The sequence below is a fragment of the Rhinopithecus bieti genome, unplaced genomic scaffold (assembly GCF_001698545.2).
Source record: "Rhinopithecus bieti isolate Rb0 unplaced genomic scaffold, ASM169854v2 scaffold_1017, whole genome shotgun sequence".
Classification (NCBI taxonomy): Eukaryota; Metazoa; Chordata; class Mammalia; order Primates; family Cercopithecidae; genus Rhinopithecus; species Rhinopithecus bieti.
In genome coordinates, this window is record NW_016803657.1 from 828,051 (window position 1) to 849,474 (window position 21,424).

At 56.5% G+C, this 21,424-nt stretch overlaps 3 protein-coding genes across 13 annotated transcripts in view; all 3 read right to left on the reverse strand.

Annotated features, from left to right (window-relative positions):
- The window catches only part of RASGRP2 (RAS guanyl releasing protein 2), a 23,970-nt gene extending 22,761 nt beyond the window's left edge, over positions 1-1,209 (reverse strand). For 3 of the 11 annotated variants that reach the window (XM_017893032.1, XM_017893022.1, XM_017893014.1), the window contains exon 1: positions 561-1,004. In XM_017893032.1, the coding sequence (XP_017748521.1) occupies positions 561-975 (415 nt within the window). In that variant the 5' untranslated portion in view covers positions 976-1,004. The other 8 variants (XM_017893125.1, XM_017893080.1, XM_017893135.1 and 5 more) reach the window with 6 other exon arrangements.
- Positions 1,210-1,484: 275 nt separating this feature from the next.
- Positions 1,485-15,434, reverse strand: PYGM (glycogen phosphorylase, muscle associated). Its single transcript, XM_017893193.1, has 20 exons — positions 14,797-15,434; positions 13,671-13,772; positions 13,505-13,583; positions 13,314-13,417; positions 12,843-12,974; positions 10,507-10,618; positions 10,333-10,415; positions 9,753-9,896; positions 9,314-9,406; positions 8,939-9,085; positions 8,577-8,740; positions 8,136-8,250; positions 7,467-7,568; positions 6,983-7,130; positions 6,640-6,698; positions 6,369-6,510; positions 5,420-5,627; positions 2,319-2,453; positions 2,017-2,083; positions 1,485-1,904 (listed from the first exon to the last, which is right to left on the reverse strand). The coding sequence occupies exons 1-20, from the start codon at positions 15,037-15,039 to the stop codon at positions 1,755-1,757; spliced, it is 2,529 nt and encodes an 842-aa protein (XP_017748682.1). The 5' UTR covers positions 15,040-15,434; the 3' UTR covers positions 1,485-1,754.
- Positions 15,435-19,737: 4,303 nt separating this feature from the next.
- Positions 19,738-21,424, reverse strand: part of SF1 (splicing factor 1) — a 15,304-nt gene continuing 13,617 nt past the window's right edge. Inside the window, 2 exon segments of the mRNA XM_017893225.1 lie at positions 19,738-20,662; positions 21,095-21,299. Of these exon segments, the coding sequence (XP_017748714.1) occupies positions 20,533-20,662; positions 21,095-21,299 (335 nt within the window). The 3' untranslated portion in view covers positions 19,738-20,532.

The window sequence follows — 21,424 nt, forward strand, 5'->3', positions numbered from 1 at the left end:
CCCCTCCGCCCCTGCGCCGGGCTCCGCACCGCCGGCTGCGCCACCCCCACCGGGGGCTCCCTCTCGTCCCGCACGCGGCGGTCCCTGCGGCAGCTTAACCCCTCCCCTGCCGCGCCGCCCGGGAGGCCAGGGCCGCGGGTGGGGGGCTGCGCCATTGGCTGCCCCGAGGGTGGGCGAGCGCAGGCCCCGCCGCCCGGGACGCGGAGGGGGGACCGAAACGAAGAGCCCCTCCCCCAACCCCGGACGCCCCAGTGCCCCCCGCCCTGCCTGGGTGTCGGGCGGAGGAAGCCGGGAGGGGCAGGAAGCGGACTGCGGTGGGGAAGGGGCGCCCCGCCCAGCCCCCAGCCCGGGTTCCTGTTTTCGAGACAAACCGTTCCCACGGGGCTAACCCGGCCCGGGACCGGGCGTCTTCCTGCAGGCAGCGGGAGGCACAGGCCTAGTGGAGGTCGGGGGCGTGGGGACAGCGGGTCCTTGAGATAGTCTGGGGGAGGGGCTAGGGCAAGATGGGAATATTTTGGGGAGAAGGGCCTGTGGGGAGCGAGGAATGAAATTGTGGCTACCTGGAGACGTGGCCTTGATGTCTGGGCATGGGGGTGGGGGGCCCAGTTCACACAGGAGGAACGGGGCCCCGGAAGCCTGGCTTCCCACAGGGCCGAATGGAAAGGGGCAGCCGCATGTGGCGGTGGGTTCTCCGCAGCTGGGAGACTGGGGGCCTGGATGCCTGGCCAGCAGGGAGGAACTTGGGAGGGGCAGCCGCAGGCGGTTGGGGTCCCCACTAGCCGGGCCTAGGAGAGCGGGTAACGGTTTCCGGCCATTTGGCTTCACACACTCACTGTGAAACCACCGACCCCAAACCTCCCTTCCGAGGCGTGCCCCTCCCAGCCTCGGGGCGGGGGAACCAGGACCGCCCCCGCACCTCAGTCTTGGTATTGTAAGACCTAGAAACAGGCCCTTTCTGTTCCTTAGTTTCCCCATAATGAGGGGGTGACATGGCCTAGCCTAGGCGGTCTGCGAGTGTTCCCTGCCCTAACACTCCCCCGACTTTGGATCGAGCGCAGCCACCTGCTAAGAGACCCTTAAACGCCGCAGTAGGGCGGGGCTAAGGGCGGAGCCAAGAAGGCGCCGAGCATCCTCTGCTTTCTCCCCCTCCTGGGTCTTGCCCTCGGCAGCGTGGATCCTCCATGGTCCGGGAGGCCTCAGCCCGAGTCCGGGCGGGCCCCACCCCACCCAGACAGACGCCCCGCCCCCGGCCAGCTAGGCAGGCCGCTGACCTAGTATGGACACGGCACTGGAAAGAGGGGCGTGGAGGGTGACGCCAGGAAAGGGGCTGGAGAGGCCTAGGCCCCGCCCCCACGGGGTCGCCCCCTCCACCTCCCACCACCGCCCCTGCCCTGGGACGCACCTGCCGAGGGTGGAGGATAAGGGGGTGATTGCGCGGCTGCTGTTGAGCCCGCCAAAAGCTAAAAATATTTCCCAACAACAAGAAGGACGCTCCCAAGGAGAATCAGTTTATTGGGGAGTGGGTGCAGTTGGTCAGACCCCATAAATTGGAGGGGACCGGGAGCCCGAGGATGGAAGGGGGCCCGTGTCCTTAGTCACGCTGGACACTGGGACATTGAGAGTGGGGAAAATGAGACTTCCAGGAGGGGGCTTAGAGATCTAACTCCAGTACCCCACCCTCTGCATGAGGCGCTGGGGCTGGCCCAGGGGATTCTGACAGGCTCAAGGGCTGGTTTGGGGTCTGGACTGGAGGCTCAGATGGCCTCATCCGGGGCTGGCAGGCGCTGGCGGGAAGGCTCCACACCCCAGATCTCCCGGGCATACTGGGCAATGGTGCGGTCACTGGAGAACTTGCCAGAGGTGGCTATGTTCCGGATCACCATCCGCGTCCACTCTCTTGGGTTCTGCAGGTCAAAGGGAAGCTCTGGTTCACTCTGCTGGCAGGATCTCCACCTTTTGCCTCATCCCAACCAGGGCCAGGAAAGCCCTGCCAACCCCTGGCCCAGGACCCCTCACCTTGTACAAAGCACTGACTTTCTCCTGGCATTTAATGTAGTCTTCATAATCTGCGAAGACTTTAAACCTGGAGGGGAAAGGGTAGGCATGTGCTATTCCTTTAGGGGCTAGGTTAAGTTCTATGAGGTCAAGGGCCAAGCCTGCGCTGTCCCAGTGGACAGCTGGGGACCTGGAGGGTCATGCTGCTTCCAAAGGTTCCTGGCTTCAACTGCCAGGACCCCTGTCCAGCTTCCCCACCACAAACCTGAGCCTCGATCCACCCAGCAGCCCCACCTGCGTGATTCCCAGGCCAGCCAGCTCACCGGTCATGGTGCATAAGCATATTGACAATGTCCTTGAACAGGTCGGGCTGTTTGGGGGAGAAGAAGCCACTGCTCAGCTGCTCAATGACCTGCCGAAGCTCAGGAATGCGGTCATAGTACTCCTGGGCATTGTACCTGCCAGGACAGAGCTGCAGTCAGCTACCCAGAAAGGGGTTCCTGGCTCTTCTTCCAGAGAAAAGCTGAGAAGTCCCATGCCCCAGGGTCAAAACCCAGGCCCAGCCTGCTGCTCCCCAGGGCTGCCACACACACCCCAGAGGGCCTCCCTGCAACTTCCCTTCTCTGCTCAGCTTTTCATTCCTCCTTTGTGAATGAGGAAACTGAGGCCCAGAGGATACACAAAGCTAAGTGTTAGAGCCAAGGCCCCCGAACAAGCCCTTTTCCTTCCACATGCCACTGCTGTCTCTTAACCGGTTTGTTTGCTCCAAAATGGCTTTTCTCCTCCAGTACCCAAGTCCACATCTGGCCTTGCCCTCGGACTGCAAGAGCAGCTAACAGGTACAACCCTTCAACTGGGCTGGGCACGGTGGCTCATGCCTGTAATCCCAGCACTTTGGGAGGCTGAGGGGGGCAGATCATCTGAGGTCAGGAGATCAAGACTAGCCTGACGAACATGGTGAAACCTGGTCTCTACAAAAATACAAAAAGTAGCCGGGTGTGGTGGTGTGTGTCTGTAATCCCAATTGTTCCTCGGGAGGCTGAGGGGGAAGAATCACTTGAACCCGGGAGGCAGAGGTTGCAATGAACCGAGATCATGCCATTGCACTCCAGCCTGGGCAACAGAACGAGACTCCTTCTCAAGAAAAAAAAAAAAAAAAAAAAAGATAACCCTTCAGCTGACCCTCAGCGCCCTCACCACGGCTCAAAGTGCTCCACAGGCCAGTCTCAAACCTTAACCCTTCCAATCAGAAACCAGTGCTCCCCACAAAGTCTCTAATCCCTGTCCCCTCATGCGACTCTCAGGCGACTCTCCCTGCATTACGGTGTCAGCCCCCACAGTGGTCCCCCATCTGCCGCCTCCAGCACTGTCTCCATCCTGCAGCCAGAGGGTTCTTCTAGGCCTAGTTCTGAGCATGGGGGACCGCGATCACAACATCTCACAGCTCCCTCCTGCCCATGGGACAGCCAGCTTTCTAGTGAAGCCTCACAGGAGAAACTCCTTTCAGTGTTTAATGCCAACTCTGGGAAGCTGTTGTGGGAGTGTAAACTGGGAGAAACTTTCTGGAAAGCAGTTTGGCAATCTGTATCAAGAGCCTTAAGAACTCATACTTTTTAACTCAGAAATATTGCCTTTCCGATAATTATCTTAAGGAAGTCGTCAGATGTGGACGTAGATGTTAAAAGGTTGTTCATCACAATAATATTTAACAAACTGGAAATCAACCTCAGTGTCCAGCCATATGGAATTGATTAAATAAGTTGTGACATGCTCATAGGATGGAATGTTATACAAACATTTAAAATATTTTCGAAGACTAATAACATGGAAAATCTCTCTCCAGGATTCAAGCAGGCCGCGGTGGCTCATGCCTGTAAACCCAGGACTTTGGGAAGCCGAGGCAGGCGGATTACTTGAGGTCAGGAGTTCCAGACCAGCCTGGCCAACATGGTGAAACCCCATCTCTACAAAACTACAAAAATTAGCTGGACGTAACGGTGGATGCCTGTAATCCCAGCTACTCGGGAGGCTGAGATGAAAGAATCACTTAAACCTGGGAGGCGGAGGTTGCAGTGAGCCAAGATCATGCCATTGCACTCCAGCCTAGGTGACAGAGTAACTCTGTCTCAAAAAAATAAAAATAAATAGGCCAGGCGCAGTAGCTCACCCCTGTAAGCCCAGCACTTGGGAGGCTGAGGCGGGTGGATCACGAGGTCAGGAGATATAGACCATCTTGGCCAAAATGATGAAACCCCGTCTCTACTGAAAATACAAAATTAGCCAGGCGTGGTGGCAGGCACCTGTAGTCCCAGCTACTCAGGAGGCTAAGGTTGCAGTGAGCCAAGATCATGCCACTGCACTCCAGCCTGGGCAACAAGAGCAAAACTCCATCCCAAAAAAAAAAAAAATAGGCCGGACANTGTCTCAAAAAAATAAAAATAAATAGGCCAGGCGCAGTAGCTCACCCCTGTAAGCCCAGCACTTGGGAGGCTGAGGCGGGTGGATCACGAGGTCAGGAGATATAGACCATCTTGGCCAAAATGATGAAACCCCGTCTCTACTGAAAATACAAAAATTAGCCAGGCGTGGTGGCAGGCACCTGTAGTCCCAGCTACTCAGGAGGCTAAGGTTGCAGTGAGCCAAGATCATGCCACTGCACTCCAGCCTGGGCAACAAGAGCAAAACTCCATCTCAAAAAAAAAAAAAAATAGGCCGGACATGGTGGCTCACGCCTGTAATCCCAGCACTTTGGGAGGCTGAGGCAGGTGGATCACAAGGTCAGGAGATCAAGACCATCCTGGCTAACACGGTGAAACCCCATCTCTACTAAAAATACAAAAAATTAGCCAGGCGTGGCGGCAGGTGCCTGTAAGTCCCAGCTACTCGGGAGACTGAGGCAGGAGAATGGCGTGAACCCAGGAGGCGGAGCTGCTTGCAGTGAGCTGAGATCATGCCACTGTACTCCAGCCTGGGTGACAGAGCGAGACTCCATCTCAAAAAATAAATAAATAAATAAAAATAAAATAAAAACAAATTTTTTTAATGTAATGCCAGGATAATGTCTCCTCTGAAGAACTGTTTCTGACCATAGGCCCCTTGTAACTACTGTGCCCATATTTCCCTTTTGCCCATGACTTCCAGGGAGCAAGGATTTTTTTACTTCCATTTCCCAAACAATATTATCTCTTAGGGTTGGTATAATATTCTCTTCCTTTTCCTTTGGTTCTGTGTTACTTCTTTCTTTTCCCATTTCATTAAGCTTATTTGCTGTAAGCACCCTCTAAAGTTTCCCAGAATCCTGCTGGCCATGACCAAGACCTTGCTGGGCCTGAACCAGTCTTTCCAGACATGCCTCTTGCTCCCAGCACCACCCTCGAGCAGCCACACCTGAGTGTCTTTTGCCCGTGAACCTTGACCCCCATACCCTCTTTGGTCAAGCTTATCCACATCCTCCACCCGCATGCCAAAGATGAAGAAGTTTTCCTCTCCAGCCTCTTCTGCCATCTCCACATTGGCCCCGTCCATGGTGCCAATGGTCAGAGCCCCGTTGAGCATGAACTTCATGTTGCCGGTGCCTGAGGCCTCAGTGCCCGCAGTGGAGATCTGCTCAGAGAGGTCTGCAGCTGGGATCACTGTGGGGTGGCAGGAGGGGGACAAGTCAACTCAGGGAAGACCCTCACACCAGCTGGGGACTCTCGGATTAGGCTGGCCCCAGGCATAGCCGGACTCATAGTCGCTGCACCCCAAACTCCCAGTCTTCGCCAGCTAAGCCTGCCCCTCACACCGCACCCCACTGTCCTCCACCTCTTGTTGATTCTTGACCATCTAGGTCCAACCTGGATTTCCCCACCTTGCAGATTTGAAGGTAATTTCACCGTGTACTGCCTGAAAGCCCACCATTAGAGGGCATCCTCATGGGGTTTTTGCTTTGTTTTGTTTTGTCTTGTTTTGCTTTTTGAGATGGAGTTCTGCTTTTGTTGCCTAGGCTGGAGTGTAGTGGCGCAATCTCAGCTCACTGCAACCTCCGCCTCCCAAGTTCAAGTGATTCTCCTGCTTCAGCCTCCCGAGTAGCTGGGATTATAGGTGCCCGCCACCACGCCCGGCTGATTTTTGTATTTTTAGTACAGATGGGGTTTCACCATGGTGGCCAGGCTGGTCTTGAACTCCTGACCTCAGGTGATCCACCCACCTTGGCCTCCCAAAGTGCTGGGATTATAGGCGTTGGCCACCACGCCCGGCTTCCTTGTGGTTTAAGCATTGCCCTCTCCAGATTCTTCTTTCAAGTACAAGTATCCCAGGAAGAGATGACTGATGCCTCTTCCTGAGACTGAACTAGTCAGAGCCTCCCTAGGGTCCCTGTTGGCAGCACCCACCTTTCTCGGCCAGTGAGACTCGGTAGTTCTCCAGGAAGATGACACGGAGGCGGTCACCCACTGTCGGGTCATGGTTGACCACATCCCCGATGGCTGTGATGAGTCTGATGATCATCTTGGCCATGTGGTACCCAGGTGCAGCCTGAGGGGACAAAGTCTGGGGTCAACTCTACTGCCTGGCCCCCACCCCCTATCCTGCAACTCAGCCGGGCTGACCTCAACCTGGATATATCAAAGGATGGGAGCCCAGGGCTGGAGCCTGGCTTCTCACCTTCCCTCCAATCATCACAGTCCGAGGCACAAAAAACTTATTGGGCTCCCTCTTGATGCCTGTGGAGAAACGAGAGGGATCCAGTAGGCCTACTTTTCCCTCTGGGTAGTAGCTCCTGACAGAGGCTGGGCTCGGAGACAGTAGGCCTGACTCAGAAAATCACTTGCTATGTGAGTGTCACTTTCCCCTCTCTGAGCCTCAGTTTGCCCATCTGTGAAATGGGGATAATTCCATGCCCCGAGAGTAGTCCCAAGGCCAAAGGAGATGTTGGGTGGGCAGTATGTACTATGCCTCAGGAACACGGGGGAGCCCTGAGAGACAGGGTAGAGTGGCTGCCACTCACGATTATACAGGGTGATGACATGGAGGCAGTTGAGGAGCTGTCGTTTATATTCGTGAATCCGCTTCACCTGGATGTCGAAGAGTGAGTTAGGGTTGATGTGGACTTTGTATTCCCTCTCTAGGTAGGCAGCAAACTTCAACTTGTTTTCCTGGAGGCAGAGACAGGGAAGGGCTCACCAACAGGCCACAGCCTCAGGAAATCCTACAGTCCACACTCCATTCATTCAGCCCCAGAAGGATGGCTGCCAGGAGGCTCACTGGCTACTTCTGTCCACTCCCGCACCAGTGTAGACATTGCTAATCAACGTCAGCACTGTTCACATGAGGTCAGATGATGCCTTCCCACCGCAGACTCCAGCCAACTTCCACCAATGGCCTGGGCTGGCAGGAGAGATGAGCTCTATTTGCCACACCTGACCCAGACATCTGGCCCCCTCCAGCGCTCTCCACACAGCACAGCTGTAACACGTTGCAGCTCTCCCCACCTGTTTCACTTTGGCCACATCCCGAATGAAAGCTTCATCATCCACAAAGGAGAGCAATTTGCGCAGCTGGTCCAGGTCGGAGATGAAGTCCTCCCCGATGCGCTGTGGGAAGATGGCTCTCAGCCAAGCCCATCCCCCTGTCCTCCCTCCTCTCAACACAGAAGGGACCCTTACCAGGTCGGCCAAGCCCCCTCCACCCAGCAGGCTGCTCTGGGGGGCCCTCCCAGCCCCTCCTCCTCCAGCCTCCCAGATGGGGCACGGGGCATCCATGCACCTTCCTCCCCTCCCGTCCTTGAGCTCTGATGGCTGACCCCATCTGACCCCAGCAGGCCTTCCTGGCTTCCTGGCCTTTTCCTGATGCCAGCATGACCTTGCGCCTTCCCTACCAGATATCTGCCCCCTTCCAGGCTCACTTCAGATGTGACCCATGGATGACTACCTCCATTAGACTGTGACCTCTGCTGGGTTCACCTCCACAGCCAGGGCCTCCATTAGCACACAGAGCACCCTCATGCAAATAAGATGGTGTCCCTCCTCCAGGCGGATGCGAGGCTTGGGGAACACAGTTCAGGAGGGATTTCAGCCTCAGTGAATCACCTACACGACCATACCCAGCTGATCCCTGCAGGGACCCATGTTGACTCTGCTGGCCCTATGGTGGCCTCTCACCTCAGCAATGACCTCTGCCAGCCCGGGGTTACACAGAACCAGCCAGCGCCGAGGGGTGATGCCGTTGGTCTTATTCTGGAACTTATGAGGCTCCAGCTCATAGAACTCTTTGAAGCTGCAGGATGAGGTTGGACGAAGGTCACCACTCGCCCCTGTACGATGAAGGCCTCTGCCCTGGGGCCCCTACCCTGGTGTCTTGCTGAAAGGGGATGCAGGGAATGCAGACCTGGGGAAGGCTGGGGGTGCTGTGTGTAAGAGGGGATCATCTCAGGACAGGGTGGCACTGGAAGGGGCTGCTGTGCTTGTAAGAATGACACCACCTGTGAAAGGCGCCAGAAGCCAGAGAACAGAGAGCGGTCGGTGAAGGGCGGGGCTTCTTGTGACAGGGGCGTGGAGTGGGTGGGGCCTAGAGAGGGGCGGGGTCTGCAAAGCGGGGCTCACATGGTCTTCTTGAGGATCTCGGAGTGGATGCGCGCCACGCCGTTGACAGCGTGCGAACCCGCGATGCACAGGTGTGCCATGTTGATGCGCTTCACCGCGCCCTCCTCCACCAGCGACATGCGCCGCAGCCTGTCTACGTCCCCTGGGAATGTGGCTGCCACCCGCTGTGCCCAGAGAGCCCAGAGCTAGTACCACACCCAGAAACCCCAGTCCCCAGTCCCCAGCCCCATACCCTCAGAGCTCTGCCCAGAGCCCCCACTGCCCCAGAGTCTCAGGGCCCTGGCTGGACGCCCCAACTCCCAGGCCCAGACTGGGTGGCTTCCCCCTCACCCCCACAGTGTCCCCCAAGCCTCCTGACTCACGTTGAGGAAGCGCTGGTTGATCTCGTAGATGATCTGGAGGTGCCGCGGCAGCAGCGTCTCCAAGAGGTGCACCGGCCAGCGCTCCAGGGCCTCGGGCAGCACCGTGTGGTTGGTGTAGGCACAGGTCCTCACTGTCACATCCCATGCCTGGCACACAGATGGGCAGTCAGGATGCTGACCTCAGCCCAGTGGGTCTCCTCACACACTATGCAGCTCAGTGGGTCCCCCCACACTGCAGTGCCAGGTTCCAGGATGGTCCCTCTGGCCTCAGGCTCCAATCTGTTCACTCCACTCATATCCTCCCACGTTCCCAAACTGGGAAGGGAACTCTGAAGCGGAGAGCATCAGATGGGGCAGAGGGGCCCTGAAGCCCACCTTATCCCAGTCCATCCGCTCCAGGTCCACCAGGATCCTCATCAGCTCGGGGATGGCCAGGGAGGGGTGGGTGTCATTGAGCTGGATGGCCACCTGGGGTAGGGGGAGAAGTCAGTCTGGGCTCCAAACCACATTCCATGCTATGGTCACTGTCCTGTGCCATTTGGAGGCCCCCAGAGAGCCCAGCACGGTTCTGTGACTGGGCTGTGGGCAGAGGCAGGCAGGCGCTCACGGGGTTGGGAGGAATGGGGGAGTGGGGCAGGAGGAGGAGGGAAGTCCAGGTTATGAGACTGTGGATTGTGGATCCTGAGCAACTGACCCTCCCACACCCCCATCCTCCACTCCCTTATCTATTACATGGGGCAGGCAGGCTGAGGCTGGAGGGAGAGGCCTGGCACACACTGTCCGGTCACAGAGGCACCCTCCATGCTCATGCTACCTTATCTGGGAAGGCATCGAAGTTCGTGCGCACGGGATCCCGGCAGCCGAACTTGGAGGACTTGAAACGACGGATGATGTCCTGGAGGGTGGCGGCCACCACGAAATACTCCTGCTTCAGCCGCAGCTCCTTCCCTTCGAAGAACTGGGCACAGCACGAGGCAGCGTGAGTCAGGGTGGTGGGGGCGTGGCCTAAAGCTGCAGTGGGTGTGGCCAGGAGGGACTCCCACCCATACCGGGACCCCTGAGTCCTGAGCCATCTCCCTCTCTGGGACCCAGGGGCCTTTCCTCCACCAAGAACTAGTGGCGAGAGACAGTGTCAGGAAGAGGTGCACAAGAACTGAGTGTGTTGTGGGTGTCACCAGGGAACAGCCCCTCCAAAGTGCCCTTCGCTAACCCACTTTCCTCAGGACTCAGGTGTCCTTGCACTCAAAAGACTTGAGGTGGGGGTACAGGATGCACAAGGCCAGCAATATGCCCTGGGTGTGACTAGGGCACCAGCAAGTGTCCCTCCCCAGCTCTCCCTGATTCCCGCTCCCAAGGACTCAGGCTTCCAGCCCCCAGCCCAGGGGGTGACGCACATTATCATTGGGGTACAGGACACGAGAGATGTTCTCTGCCAGGTTTCGGTCCAACACAGCCTGGATGTAGCCACCGACGTTGACTGAGGGACGAAAGTGGGGACAGGGTAAGGCCTGTGCTGGGCGTGGCCAGCGGGCAGGCTGGGGCTGCTGGCTACCAGTGGATGAACTCACAGTCCTTGAGGTTGAAGTCATTGGGAGCCTTGGCAGACCAGAGGCGCATGGTGTTGACAACGTTGTTGCGATAGCCGGGCACGGGCGTATCGTAGGGCATGGCCAGTACCACCTGTGGGGGCAATCCTGTCAGGAGCTGGCCAGCCCGGGCAATTGCCTCCCTCCCCTTAGGGCTGGGAATCAAGACTTTATCCCTGCACTCTGCAGACACAGGCTCTCATCCTGACACTAGCATCGACGAGCTGGGTAACCATGAGCAAAGCCCATAGTCTCCCTGGACCTCATCTAGAGCAAAGACACCCCCAACACCTCCCCGACACCCATAAGCCCTGCCTGGGCAGACGGTGGTGAGGAGAATGGAAGGAGGCAGGTGATAAGCCCGGAGCCCAGGAGGGGCTCTGTTGGCGACCACTCTGCTGCGATGGGGGCTGGGCTGGCCAGCCTGGCCTGAGCAAAAGCTACAGGACACTGTGGATTCATGAGAGGGGTCGGGAAACCCAGGGCCAGGCTGAAGGGGTCACAGAGGTCAAGTTCATCCAAAGGTCTCATGTCTGGTTGACCACAGGGCTAATTCACGGTGACTAATTCTGCCCCGCCTTCCATAACTAGCAAACATCAGTAATTGTCTGCTACCACGGTGCCAGGGGTACATTCACTCCTCCAAGGGAGCCCTTTTAAGGGGCATCGCCCTCCCTCCCCACACTCAGTCACCCTGATTGGAGCAGGGTGGGAGCTGACACACAGAAAGGGGAGGGACCCATCCCCAAGCACACAGCTAGGCTGGCAGCACCAGAGGGAGCCAGGTGTCCTGCCTTCCAGCCACAGCCACTTGTGCCAGCTGCCATGTGCACCTGGCATGGACTGCCAGCAGCCCCCACTGCATCTTAACCTGGATGACAGCAAACAAATGCTCAGTTCTGAAAGCCTAGTGGTTTATCTGCAGCCCATCTGGGGGGTGATGACCTGAAGCTTCCAGCAGGAAGATTGCCTGAACTGGGATGTTTTTTGTTTGTTTTTGAGATGGAGCCTCACTCTGTTGCCCAGGCTGGAGTGCAGTGGCACTATCTTGGCTCACTGCAACCTCCGCCTCCCAGATTCAAGCAATTCTCTGGCTTCAGCCTCCTGAGTGGCTGGGATTACAGGCACGTGCCACCATGCCTGGCTGATGTTTTTGTGTTTTTAGTAGAGACTGGGTTTCACCATATTGGTCAGGCTGGTCTTGAACTCCTGACCTCAGGTGATCCACCTGCCTTGGCCTCCCAAAGTGCTGAGATTACAGGTGTGAGCCACCATGCCCGGCCTAAACTGGGATTTGGACACCTGGTTTGGTTTTAAGGTTTTCAGTTTTTTGTCTTTTTGATTTTTGAAACAGAGTCTCACTCTGTCACGCAGGCTGGAGTGCAGTTGTGCAATCATAGCTCACTGCAGCCTTGAAATCCTGGACTCAAATGATCCTCCCACTGAAGCCTCAGAGTAACTGGGACTACAGGCATGCACCAGCACCCTGGCTAATTTTTAAATTTTTTTATTTGAGACGAGGTCTGGCTCTGTCACCCAGGCTCCTGGGCTCCAGCAATTCTCCCACTTCGGCCACCTGAGTAGCTGGGACTACAGGTGCACACCATCATGCCCGGCTAACTTTTGTATTGTTTATAGACAGATTGGCCCTGTTGCCCAGGCTGGTCTCGAACTCCTGAGCTCAAGCAATCTGCCCACCTTGACCTCCCAAATTGCTGGGATTACAGGTATGACCCACTGCCCCAGTCTATTTTTTTTTTTTTTTTTTTTAATTTTTTGTAGAGACAGGGTCTCTCTATGTTGCCCAGGCTGGTCTTGAAATCCTGAACTCAAGCCATCCTATCGCCTCGGCCTCCTGAAGTGCTGGGATTACGGGCATGAGTCACTGTGTCCAGATTTGGTTTGGTCTCAGGATTCCTCTAACTTGCTGTGTGGTGAGTGAATTCTTTTCAGAAGGTCCCAATTTTCTCCTGTCCCCCTTTCTGGGCTGCTGCTATCAAGATGTTCAGGGCAGACTCAAGTCACCAAGATGGTCCTTTGATAAATCTCATGGTGTGTAGTGGAGCCAGGTCATGGGGAGACACTGGGGGAGCAGGGCAGCCTCTCTCCCCTTCCAGGCTCAGTACTTAGACTGGCTCCCCTGTGTCCCTGTATCCAGTCTTTCCTGGCTTCAGCTGTGTGACTTTGAGTAAGTCACTTAACCTCTCTGAGTCTCAGCATCCTCAGTTGTAAAATACACTGGGTCCTGCTTCCTCTCTGGGCTTCCTTCTCTTCCCTCCCCTTCTCTGAGCTCCCCCGACCCCCAGCTTCATCCTTACCTGTGTGTCCACCCACTTGGCACCCTGGCTGGTGTGCTCCACATGGCCGTAGAAGTGCACAGGTAGTGTGAACTCGGGACGGGCCTTCTCCCAGGGGTTGCCGTAGCGAAGCCAGTCATCAGCCTCCTCCATCTGCACCCAAGGCAGGTCAGGGAGAAAGGCCAGCAGTATCAGTGCAGGCATTCACACCACAGTGCACGGTGGGGCAGGGCAGGGGCTGTGGGCCCGTGTACCCTACACAGTATAAGTTAGGGGCTCTGAGGTCGGCCCCTGGTCTGCTGGGCTATCCAGTGGGACATGGACCACCTGTTTCAGGGACACCAGCTGGCTTTGGGTTGGGGGGTGGGGAGCAGCAAGGATGCTTTCCACAGAGCTTGGGGGGCCGTTTCGGACCTATTCAGAGATAATAAACAAGTGGGGGTCTTCCTCATCCTGACTAGACCCCACAAGGTTAGAGCCAAGGCTGCTCACCTGCCAGCCTCCGGAGATCTTCTGGTTAAAAATCCCAAACTCATAGCGAATCCCGTAGCCATAGGCGGCCAGGCCCAGTGTTGCCATGGAGTCGAGAAAGCAGGCTGGGGGTGTGCAGGGAGGCAGGTGTCAGGGACCCAGCACGGAGGACCCCATTGGCCCGCTCCACCCTCATGGCCCTGTCCACTTACCTGCCAGCCGGCCCAGGCCCCCATTGCCCAGCCCCGCATCCTCCTCAATTTCCTCCAGCTCCTCCATGTCCAGGCCCAGCTGGAGGGGTGAGGGTGACAGTGGTCAGGGTCAAGTGTCAGCAGGGGAATCCCCCAGTCCCCATGGCTTGCCCCACCCCACACACACCTGGTAGGTGGCCTCGTCACAGGCATTCTCTAAGGCCAGGTTCACCATGGTGTTCTGTAGCGTCCGTCCCATGTAGAATTCCAAAGACAAGTAGTAGATCCTCTGCCCAGAGAGACGGATGGGCAGGGAATGGGGTCAGGGCCACACACCAACACTCAGCCAGACCCAGCCACACCTGGACCTCTGGCCTGCCTGCCCTGCTCAGCAGTCCCATCCCTGTCCCCAATTTGTTTCTCCCTGTCTCAGGCTTTGGGGCCCAACGGGTAAGGTTCTGGTCCCAGCATTCCTCTGACTTTGAACAAATCACTCTCTTTGGCTTCAGTTTCCTCATCTGGGAAATGGCGCTGGCCATACCCACTTCAGGGACTGAGGTGCTCAGGAGAGTGGGAACCCCTTCCCCCTGCACACACGCCCCCGCACAGCCCAGCAGGGCGCCAGGACATGCAAAAGCGCCTCCAAGAGCTCCCCAGGAGGGCAAGGCCAAGGCCCAGAGAAAAAGGTCATTTGCTCAAGGTCACACAGTGGCTAGAGACTGGGCTAGAGACTGTCACCTCCCATCCTTGCACTGCCCAGTTCCCCTTGGCCTTCAAGCCTCAATCCCAAGGAGACCCAGAGGCACCAGAAACTAGGATGCTGCCAGTGCCTGGTCTCCTGGTTGCCTGGGTCCCCTTCTGGGCCCCGTCTGCCTGCCCCTCCCCCACTCCCCACCGAGGGGTGTCAGGTTGCTGACATTTACCAGTGACCCCACCGGACACTTGATCTCTGCCACCTGAGCTGCCCCAGCCCCTCCTGCTGCACAAGCACACCACGCATACATGCAGCAACTGACATGTCCTTCCACCTGGGCCCAGCCAGGCCACAGGTGCCATCCTGCCCACCAGCACCCCCTCCAACCTTCTCCGAGTGGGCACTTTTGCAGCCAGACCACCTGCTCAGAGCTCCCTGACCCCCAGCCCCGCCCCAGGTTTCTCCCTCAGATTGTCCCAGCACCACTTGTGCCTGGCACCCCTGGATTCTCCAACCCCAAGAACCTAGAGTGACGAGGGGCAGCCACTTATATCAAGATCCCCAGCTCCCTGGCAGTGCCTCCATCCCATACCCCCACCCCAGGTGTCCCCAGCAGCACCTTGGGGTCCTTCTCGTAGTAGTGTTGCTGCGTGCGGATCCAGCGTCCCACGAGGTGGTCACGCACGGTATGGGCCAGCGCAAAGTAGTAGTCTCGTGGGGTGGCCACATTGCGGTCCTTTACGAGTGTGAAATGCAGGTGCCGGTTGAAGTTCTTTTTCAGCTCAGTCACATTCTCCACGCCGGCCAGGCCACGCACACTGATTTGCTTTCTTTTCTCCTGGTCTGACAGGGGCCGGGACATGGCTGCAGGAGGGCGGGCCGGATTGGACTGATGGTGGAGGGGACGGCAGCCTCAGCACTGCCTCCAGCCAGGGAGTAGAGCTCCCCAGCCTCAAGGGGATTTAAAGCCTGGCTCTGGGCAGCACGCCCCGCCTCCCCTGCAATGGGAGGGTCTTGGCCTGGCAGCTCAGGGAGCTATTTTGAGGGTAAAGGAAGGAGAGCAGAGGGGAGGGAGAGGTGAGCTCCACTTGGGCCGCCAAGACTGGCCTGGCTTGTTCACAGGCCTGTGCTGACCCACTTCCTCCAGGCCTTGCACACGGGTCTTCTGTCCCTTGTCCCTGCCTTTTGCAGGGTTGGATACAAGAAAGAGCAGGCAGAGTGCTGGATCGGCTAGCTGTCTGTCAGTGGCTGAACCAGGATGGGAGGCCATGTGTTGTGGTAAAAGGAACCAGGATCTCCTGCAGGCTGCGGTGCAGGAGCCAAGTCAGTGTCTCCTTACAGAAAAGGTGCAACTAGCAGAATGTCTTCAAGACAGGGGGCCCTTCGAGAAAGGGGCCCACGACCCTGGTGGTGTGAGGGAGGTTGTGTGAGGCAGGGCCACAGCCCTCACTCCACCCCCACTGAAACTGAGCAGCTCTGGGCTCCCCTGTTGCTGTCCCTCAAGGAGCTCTGAAGTGACCTTTTGGAGAGGGATGCTCAGGTTACAGGCCAGCATTGGCGGGAGGCCGCTAGCCTGCAGCACGGGGCCCTGGGAACTGTAGTCCTGTAGGCCCTCGGGGGTGGGAGAAACTGAGGCATTCCCCACCCCGTCATCATACTGGTTGATGACAGTAAGTTCTCCCTATGATTCCACTGCTTAGGAAGTGATTGGAGGCCTTCTCTCACTCCTTCCTGCCACTTGGGGCCACACTCTGGATAGGGATTTTGTGAACCAGCTCTGTGACCTGGCCTATAAAATGGGTGCCTAATCTGTACCTCGGGGACCTCACCCCATTCGTGTGCAGAGCCCCACAGCTTCGGGCCCTTCCCTGGAGGCTTTGGCTATCCTCCCATTCCATGCTTTGTCCTGGCCCCAGCACTGACTTGCTGTGTGACCTCAAGTTTGTTGCTTTACCTTTCCGAGCTTTGGATTCCTTCATCAAATTTAAAGTCTCCAATGAGAAAAAAAAAACCCTGCCTCTCAGCTGCTGCCTCCTCATCTTGTGAGGGCAGGCTTTGGAACCTGCTGTTCTTTAAGCAAAAGGAACCAGGACCTTGTGCTAGTTCAAAGGCTGTCTGGGCCTCCCGGGTGGTGGGCCAGTGGAGGGGAAGAGCTGGGTTTCTGTTCTGAGGGCAGGCAGCAGGTCAAAAGCCTGGACAGCTGCAGGATACTATTGAGAGCCTGGTTCAGGGAAGGCCAAGCTGTTTCTGAGAACTTTTTTGAGATGGAGTTTCATTCTTGTTGCCCAGGCTAGAGTGCAATGGCATGATCTCAGCTCACTGCAACCTCCGCCTCCTGGGTTCAAGCAATTCTGCCTCAGCCTCCCAAGTAGCTGGGATTACAAGCAACCGCCACCATGCCCAGCTAATTTTTGTATTTTTAGTAGAGACGGAGTTTCACCATGTTGGACCAGGCTGGTCTGGAACTCCTGACCTCAGGTGATCCGCCCACCTTGGCATCCCAAAGTGCTGGGATTATAGGCATGAGCCCCAGCGCCCAGCCTCTGATCACCTTCTGAGCCACGGCAGACGCAGCCCTGGAATCACTGGCTTAGTATGTGGGCCAAACTGCAACTCCTACAGAGGTCTCCAGAATCCCAAGCCCTGCTCTACCCCTGCCCCCAAAAGGCACGGCACACTGTCTTCTGTAGTGCCTGCCACATTTCCAAGTAGAGAAAAAAGATCGGGAAAAAAACACCAAAATGCACCTCCACAGACACAGGGACGCAAACAACTTTTCTTACATTTTCTCTAATTTCCAATTTCTTTAAGAAGTGTTCCATAAACCATTAAAAAACAATGCTGGCCGGGCGCGGTGGCTCACGCCTGTAATCCTAACACTTTGGGAGGCCGAGGCGGGTGGATCTTCTGAGGTTAGGAGTTTGAGACCAGCCTGACCAACGTGGCGAAACCGTCTCTACTAAAAATACAAAAATTAGCCGGGCATGGTGGCACATGCCTATAATCCCAGCTACTCAGGAGGCTGAGGCAAGAGAATCACTTGAGCCCGGGAGGCAGAGGTTGCAGCGAGCTGAGATCGCCACTACACACCAGCCTGGACAACACAGCGAGACTCTTGTCTCAAAACAAACAAAAACGCAATGCTGGCAGCTGTCGGGTCTCTTCCCCTTTCACAGCTTGCACCCCAGCCTCAGCTCCTGGGCCTCGTCCCTATCCTCCACTAAGCACAGCTTGGACTCCAGCTTGGCCTGGCATCCAAGGTTCTTCACAGCCCACACTTGTCCCTTGGAGGGTTGCTGTGAGTAGAGCTGACTTCTTGGCAGTCCACTGCCAGGCAGGCAGTAGTTAACCATGCTGTCACCTCACAGCCCAATCGTGGCAGCCTGCTTTGGCCACACACACCTTCTTTGCATTGACCCCTATTTTCTGCAAGACTTTCCGTTCCTGCCACTGAGGACCGATCCCCACAGACGATCACATCTTGCAGGCAGGGCAGCCCAAGTTCATTCCAGCCTTCCCCAGCTACCCTCCCCTCTTGCACCTAGGGCGCTTGCTGTCTCATGAACAATTTTACTGGGCAATTTTTAACTTTCTCCAACTACCTTTTCTGTGACTTCTTTCAGTCTTTGTCATGCCATCACTCCCCACTGTTTCCAGGCTTTGTCCAGGGGTGACACTGCATGCCCCAGCCCCGCATGATCAAACCTGGGCAGCACGATCTCAGATTCTGTTTCCCTGCTTCCTTCACCCCTCCTTAGTGTTGTGTGTGCAGGTTTAATGAGCCCTGAAGCACTTTTACAACCTGAACTCACTCAAGGTTGTTTATGTCTAAGTTTCTAACTAGAAACCCGGCCTCCTTCCTTGGACCAATCATGGGTTTCTCCATAGCCCTTGGCTGAACTTCAGTAACACAGCCCTGAGGCTGACCTTTCCCCACTGGCATTCCTCTTACCAGGCCTTGAGGGACCGGGACAGTGCTGCAACAGCAGCAGAAATGAACGGGGAGGGGGGGTGGGGGAGGGCGGGGCAAGCACTGCCCTGTCACAGCGTGATGGAGTAAAGGGCTTACTTTCCCACCCCAGGTGTCTTCAGACAGGTGGGCAGGCCTTTCTGTCTCTCTGATTCTGCCACAGAGGCAAATGCTTGCCACGGTTCAGAGGGCCAAGCCTTCCTGCTGTCTCTTCCATTTCAGGGCCTCCAGCACCTTGGAGACTGATGCCTTAGTCAGCCACTTCCTCTCCAAAACCTTAACAAAAGCTGACGGCAGGGAGCAGAGAGAGAGGGAGCACAGGAATGGAGCTGGCCTCGGGGGAGAGAAGCGGAGGAGATAGCTGGGCTGTGGTTAAGTCATTTATTGATTTTATTTCTAAAACCCACATAGCGCCACTTTGCCACTTCCAGAGCTTCAAAGAGCTAATTAACCGCCCAATGAGCCCACCAGGGAAACCAAGCTTGTGGGGGAAGCAATGAGGTGAAGCCAAGGTCAAACAGGGTAGCCAGGCCCCAGGCCCTGCCCCCATTCCGTCAGTTAAGGACAAAGGCAAAAAAGATGTCCTTCTTTTGGTGAGCCGAAGTTTAGGGCTTGGCTGGGGAAACGCACTGTGCCTGCCTTGCTTCTGAGGGCTCCCTCAAGCCCGGCAGATCCATAGCAAAGCACAGGCCTCCTGGACGGGGACCAGACACCCCAGTAAACAGCAGTAGCCAGCCCCAGCTCACAGCTGGAAAGCAGCCCAGGCCACAGTTGCTGGCCCCAGCAGCCAGGCACTGGTGGGAGCCTACTGTCCCTCAGCCGCCCTGAAGGAAGGAGAGGCAGGTGGAACCAGGGCAGCTCTAAGGCACCTCTCCCCAGGAGAGGACCTCACTACCTGGTGGAGACTACACATGGATTTCTCTGGAACCATTGAGAACAGGAACTACCCACTCACTGTCCAAGACATTAAAAAAAAAAGCATAAGACCCTTCAAAAAGTGCTGGCAAAGCACAAGGTGGAGCACTTTATCCTGTCCCTGCCCCCCCACCCCAAGCCTACAGTGCTGGCAGGCTGCAAGTCACCAGCAGAGAAGGAAAAAAGCCACTTGGCGGTTTTAATTTTAGCTGCTCTGTGGCTGACAGGCAGGATTAGTTGGCTTGACCTTTAGTGTTGATGCCTCCCTAGGCCCAGGGCCTTAGTCAGGTGGCAGCTTCCAGGCACAAATCACCACTGGAGCTCATCAAACATGGAGGTCTGAGCCCCAAGAAAAGGCCTTCAAAGGACAGAGACTAGAAAGATGAGCGGTGACCAAGGAGGGGCAAAATTGGTTCTCAGCGATGTTAACTAGTCACCAAAGGGGAGACTGCAGAGCCACCCACACACTCAGCTCCCACCACCACCAAAGCCACACACAGGAGGCAGGTGGTGGTGGGCTTCCCGAATTAACCACCCACAGTCTCACCCCCGGATCAGGTGCTGAACAAAAGTTAAGGCAACTTTGGTGCTGCTGCTGCTGGTAGAGGAAGTTTATGTGAAAAGAAAAAGCGGGGGGGGGGGGGGGGGGGGGGGGATTAAAAATAAAGAAGCAGACCCAGAAAACCACACTGCTCTTTTATTCAGTGGAACATCCCCGCTTTAGCGCAGTGTTGAATCTAACACCAAAAAAAGCCCAGAGAAATTTCTGCAGATAAACCAGTGAAGAGAACGCGCAGTATACATTATCATCAACATAATCACTCCATGGAGAGGGAAGCGGGAGGAAAAAGGAAGTAGAATGAACAAGGGGCTCAAACCCCTAGACACTGCAAAACATTCAGACATTTGGGATTAAAATAAAACACAAAAGAAAGCCTTCCAGGAAGGAGAGGACCAAATGGAATCTGAGGCAGCTCAGGTGGTCAAGGAGCACAGGAAGAACTCCAGGCTGGCAGGCAAGCCCAAGGGAGCTCAGGCTGCCCACCCACTGCTGGCAGGAGCGCCAGGGCAGATGGGAATCCCGGAACCTGGAAATGAACCTACCCTCGGCAACTGTACAAGACTCCCTTGACAAGGGTGGCAGAGACTAAAAAACCTCACACTTTAAACATCTTCGGGGATGGCTATGGCACCTTGAAAAACTTAGAACCAAAGAACCCCACAACCAGCTTGACGTGAATGGCCAAAGCCCATGCCCAAAACCATTTGCTCCCCTCTCCTTGGTAAGGGAAGGAGAACTGGAGAGAAGGGAAAGGAATCTAATTGCAGCAGAAGACCGGGGAGAGCATCTCCTTGGACGGAGTCTGAAGAAAGGAAGAGATAAGGAAATAACAAAGGAAAAAAGAAAAGAATTAATAAAAATTTCACGATATGGAGCCAGCGTGTTCCGATTCCGTCCACAAAAATAACTCAGGCTGCTTTGCCGAACCATCCTGTCCACCAGGGGCGCTGCTGAGGCTGTCTGCCTGGAAGGGTCACCAATGGGCGCGGAAAGTCCTCACTCTCATGGCTCGGGCCATCGCCGCCGCGGGGAGGGATCCTGGCGGCCCGGTTTGGGGAGAGGCAAAGGGAGTTGGGTGAGGAGAGAAAGAAGACAAAGAAGACACTCGATGCTACGGGGCGCCAGGAGAGCTCAAGCTGGCGCCCCTACTACCACCTGCCCATTCCCAAGCGAATCCTCAGTCGCTTGGCCCAGCCCAGTGCGTGCACACACACACATGCGTGCACACACAATCACATGCGTGCGTCCCAATGTCTGGCTCCATATGGTGAGGTTCGGCGTGTTTAAACGAGACCAATTCTCTCTATATATAATATATATTTTCTTAAAAAACAAGTCTAGTTCTGTGGTGGAGGCGGTGGGGGAGCTGGAGGCATCCCGAAGGGCGGCATGCCCGCCACCCCCATGCCCATCATGGTGACAAAGTTAGAAGGGTCCATGGGAGGCGGAGGAGGAGGGGGCGGGGCATACATCATGCCGGCGGAACCAGGCGGTGGAGGCGGCGGAGGGGGAGGGGCCCCAGGCGGCAGAGGCGGCTGGACCCCGGGGGGCAGGGGCACCATAGTGGGGTTGCCTTGCATCTGAGGGGCTCCTGGAGAAGCTGCGGCAGCCGCCTGCTGCTGTTGCCATGGCGGGATGGACCCTGTGCCAGCGCTCGTGGTGGTAGTCGTCGTATCTGGGGTGGTAAAGAAGCCCAAGGTCACACGCGCGGGGGCACACCGCGGCTGTCTGCGGCTGCTGCCTTGGGATGGGGGCGAGGGGCGCCTGCTCCTTGCTTGGCATGCGGTACGGTGGTGGGGG

Bases quoted from the DNA above. Each gene is read 5' to 3' on its own strand.
- PYGM (XM_017893193.1), bottom strand. From the start codon at position 15,039: ATGTCCCGGCCCCTGTCAGACCAGGAGAAAAGAAAGCAAATCAGTGTG. The intron at 8,741-8,938 runs GTGAGTCAGGAG...CTCTGGGCACAG, and splicing joins TCAACCAGCGCTTCCTCAAC to CGGGTGGCAGCCACATTCCC. The intron at 7,569-8,135 runs GTGAGAGGCCAC...ATCTTCCCACAG, and splicing joins TGGCAGAGGTCATTGCTGAG to CGCATCGGGGAGGACTTCAT.